The sequence below is a fragment of the Echinops telfairi genome, unplaced genomic scaffold (genome assembly GCF_000313985.2).
Source record: "Echinops telfairi isolate 266 unplaced genomic scaffold, ASM31398v2 ScPeMD7_9;HRSCAF=40, whole genome shotgun sequence".
Taxonomy (NCBI): domain Eukaryota; kingdom Metazoa; phylum Chordata; class Mammalia; order Afrosoricida; family Tenrecidae; genus Echinops; species Echinops telfairi.
The window spans coordinates 85,672,427-85,675,827 of NW_022103906.1; the positions used below are offsets into that span (position 1 = coordinate 85,672,427).

The following is a 3,401-nucleotide window of genomic DNA, read 5'->3' on the forward strand; positions in this document are numbered from 1 at the left end:
TACAGTAAGAGGGAGGTCAGCAAAAAGTGATGGAGGCAGGAGAAGCCCCAGGGAGGAGTGCAAGGGTTAAAGGCATCGGGGTAGATGTGTTGCATGTACAATCCTGCAGGCGTGATATAAAAGTAGATGCATGGTGACTGTGACAGTGGCTGGGGCCTTGGCTTTGGGAGCCCAGCTGTGCAGGGATTGGCCAGGACACCTGCTCCCCCATGAGTATTGCGACTGTGTGGTCTAGGCCAGCTCAGAGACCACCGAGTCCCCACCCGGCACAGTCGCGATGGCAATAACCGGGCTGAAGAAGCAGCTTCACAAAGCCAGCCAGCTTTTTAATGAAAAAATAAGTGGTGTTGAAGGAACGGGACTAGATGATGAATCTCTCAACATGGAAAGGAAAATCGATATTACCAATAAAGCTGCTGCAGACATTCCTTTAAAAGTTGCAGAGTCTCTTCAGCAAATCCAGCCTACAGAGCTCAGCTGGGAATGCTCCGTGCTGTGTTGAAGTGCTGAGGGCAGGTGGAAGCCATGGGCTACCCACAGACAGAAGGCCTGCTGAACTAGGGGAAGCAGCTTGGTCTACAGCCTGAATTTGGCAGTGCACTGATAGCAGTTGGCAAATCCATAAAGCTAATAGCAGAGGTGAAAGGCTCCCTTGATAGTAATGTAAACCATCAATCAGCTTCAGTTACTACAAGACAAAGATTTAAAAGCGATTGGACACCTTTTGAAAAAGCTGGAAGGTCGCCACCTGGATTATACTTAGAAAAAGTACCGAGTAGGTAAGATACCAGATGAAGAAGCCAGACGGGCCACCGTAAAATTTGGAGTGTCAAGGAGTTGGCCAAAAGAAGCCTGTTGAGTTTTTTAGAAAATGAGGTAGCACCAGTCAGCCCAGGCATTGGCCTTGTTTATAGTGCTGCCTCAGACGATCACCGACAGTCTGCAGAGCTTCTGCAGGTGCTGCAGAGCAAGCTCTACCATCCCCAAGTGAGAATACCAGCCAAGGCACATAAAAAGGAGTCCTAGCCCCGTGGCTTAGTGATTATGCATTGGGCTGTGATCATAAAAGACTGCCTGCTTGAAACCACTAGCTGCTCCTTGAGAGAAAGATGAGATTTTATACTCGGCAGCAGTCTTGGAAACTATGGGGGCGGATCTCCCGTGTCCTATAGGGTCACTCCGAGTCGGTAGCCACTAGATGGCAGTGACTTTGGTTTCTGAGTGAGCTCAGAGGGATCTCTAAGTGAGCTCAGAGGGATCTCTACCACTTCACCAAAGACCATCGGTCCCAACATTCCGATGGACTGACCCTGCTGTCTCGGGTTCTGTGACTTTGAACCAGAAAGCCAAGGAGAACTAGGGGTTAAAGAAGGGGGCATCATTGCACTTACCAACCGGACAGATGAAAACTGGTATGAAAGAATGAGACCTGGGGGATCTGGATCCTTCCCTGTTGGTTAGGTTGACGTGGTTGTTCCTGTAGCTCAGCAGCTGAGTAACGTTGGACCTACTGCCATCACTGAAATGAAGCCTCACTAATGCTCCCCACGTGGTGCTCTGTGACACCGTGTTCTTTCACCAGCGGAGTGACTTTTGTATGTGTGCTCTTTCTCAAATGGATCCTGTGTGAATTTGATTTGTATCGACTTTCTTGTCTTAGCCACACAAAAATGGAGTTTTCTTCCTTCCTTCCTTCCTTCCTTCCTTCCTTCCTTCCTTCCTTCCTTCCGCTTACTGTCTGAAAAGTCATTGGCTAAATGTATGTACTTTCACTAAAAACAAGTGTCAGCAATTGGAGTTATGTCAGCAAATTGCTCCTCTTTCTTATTGCCTTGTTGGGTTAAAAGACAACACTAGGAACTAGGAAATGCTGAATGTTTTCTTTCTGGGATTACTGGTGGCCTCCACTTTTTCCTCTTCAGAGTGTTTTAGCCCAATAAATATGACACACCTGAATTGAAAAACAAACTAAAAGGGTAGCTACCTGGACGTGCAGATTGAAGTGGTATGGAAAGGAAACGGTTAGATATTGGTTCAATAGATTTATTGGCACATGTGTATTTACCGCTGCTCCAAGTATATGAGGGTGGACTCCCACCAAAACTGGAATTTTTTTCAAAGCTATGTATTTAACTTTTTTTTTTTTACAAAGCAGTCTTATCATTTTCAAAGTACTCTGCAGTACACTTAATACATTTGTCAAATCTGTGATTTCATTCTTGGAAACATTTTTCAAACTCATGTGTTTGGATGGCTGACAGCACTTCCCTAATTTTTTTTCTTCACCTCTTCTACACCATCAAATCACTGTCCTCTCATGTCTTCTTCATTTGAGGAAACAAAAAGCAGTTGCACGGATTGAGATCAGGTGAGTCAAGTGCGTGGGGCAAGAGAGGCATGCTGGTTTTTTGTCAAATACCTTACACTGATATGGCTGTGTGAGCAGATGCATTGTTGTGGTGGCAAAACCAGTCCCCTGCCTGCCACAAAGGCCTTTTTTGTCATATACGGTTACACTATCTTTTCAGAACCTCTAAAGAGAAAGCTTGATTAATAGTCTGACCTGGGATCTTGGCGGCTGCTCTTGGTTGGGGCCATCCCGCAGCTAAGACAGGAAGATGGTGGCCGCAAAGAAGAGGAAAAAGTCGCTGGAGTCCATCAACTCGAGGCTCCAACTCGTTATGAAAAGTGGGAAGTACGTGCTGGGCTACAAGCAGACGCTGAAGATGATCAGGCAAGGCAAAGCGAAACTGGTCATCCTGGCCAACAACTGCCCGGCCTTGAGGAAATCAGAAACCAAGTACTACGCCATGTTGGCCAAAACCGGTGTCCATCACTACAGAGGCCACAACATCGAGTTGGGCACGGCGTGCGGCAAGTACTACAGGGTGTGCACACTGGCCATCATCGACCCCGGTGATTCTGATATCATTAGAAGCATGCCAGAACAGACTGGTGAAAAATAAATCCTGCAATATTTTTCTTTAATAAAACTGGCCAGAGCTTGTTTAAAAAATAAAAAAAAAGTCTGACCTGGTGGAATGAACTGCAAATGCACTAAAAGTTAACATTTTCAACTATTTGGGAAGTTGACGGACATCCAGATGAGGTTTGTCATCAATCAACCTATCATCTTTTTTGGAAAGAGAAAACCACTCGTATACTTGAGTATTTCCACAGCACTGTCCTTGCAAGCTGTGTTCAACATCACAATAGTTTCTGCGGCGTTATTGCCGGAGCAGGAAGCAGAACTTCACAGCTGCACGCTGTTCTTTTCAACTGGCCATCACGCGAAAAAAATGAGGCTCGAGCAAAACTGCTTGTACAAAAAAAATTCAATGTGACTAGAGAGAACCTTCCCAGGTGACGCTTACCGGGGGCACTAACTCAGAGCGAGCTGC

General features: G+C 46.0%; 1 protein-coding gene and 1 pseudogene across 1 annotated transcript; both read left to right on the top strand.

The window, feature by feature from the left end:
* Positions 1–277: 277 nt before the first annotated feature.
* On the top strand, positions 278–1,539 carry LOC101638626 (annotated as a pseudogene).
* A 1,035-nt stretch (positions 1,540–2,574) lies between these two features.
* On the top strand, positions 2,575–3,010 carry LOC101651505 (60S ribosomal protein L30). The gene has a single exon (XM_004696053.2). It carries the CDS (start codon positions 2,619–2,621, stop codon positions 2,964–2,966), a length of 348 nt encoding a protein of 115 aa, XP_004696110.1. The 5' UTR covers positions 2,575–2,618; the 3' UTR covers positions 2,967–3,010.
* Positions 3,011–3,401: the final 391 nt, after the last annotated feature.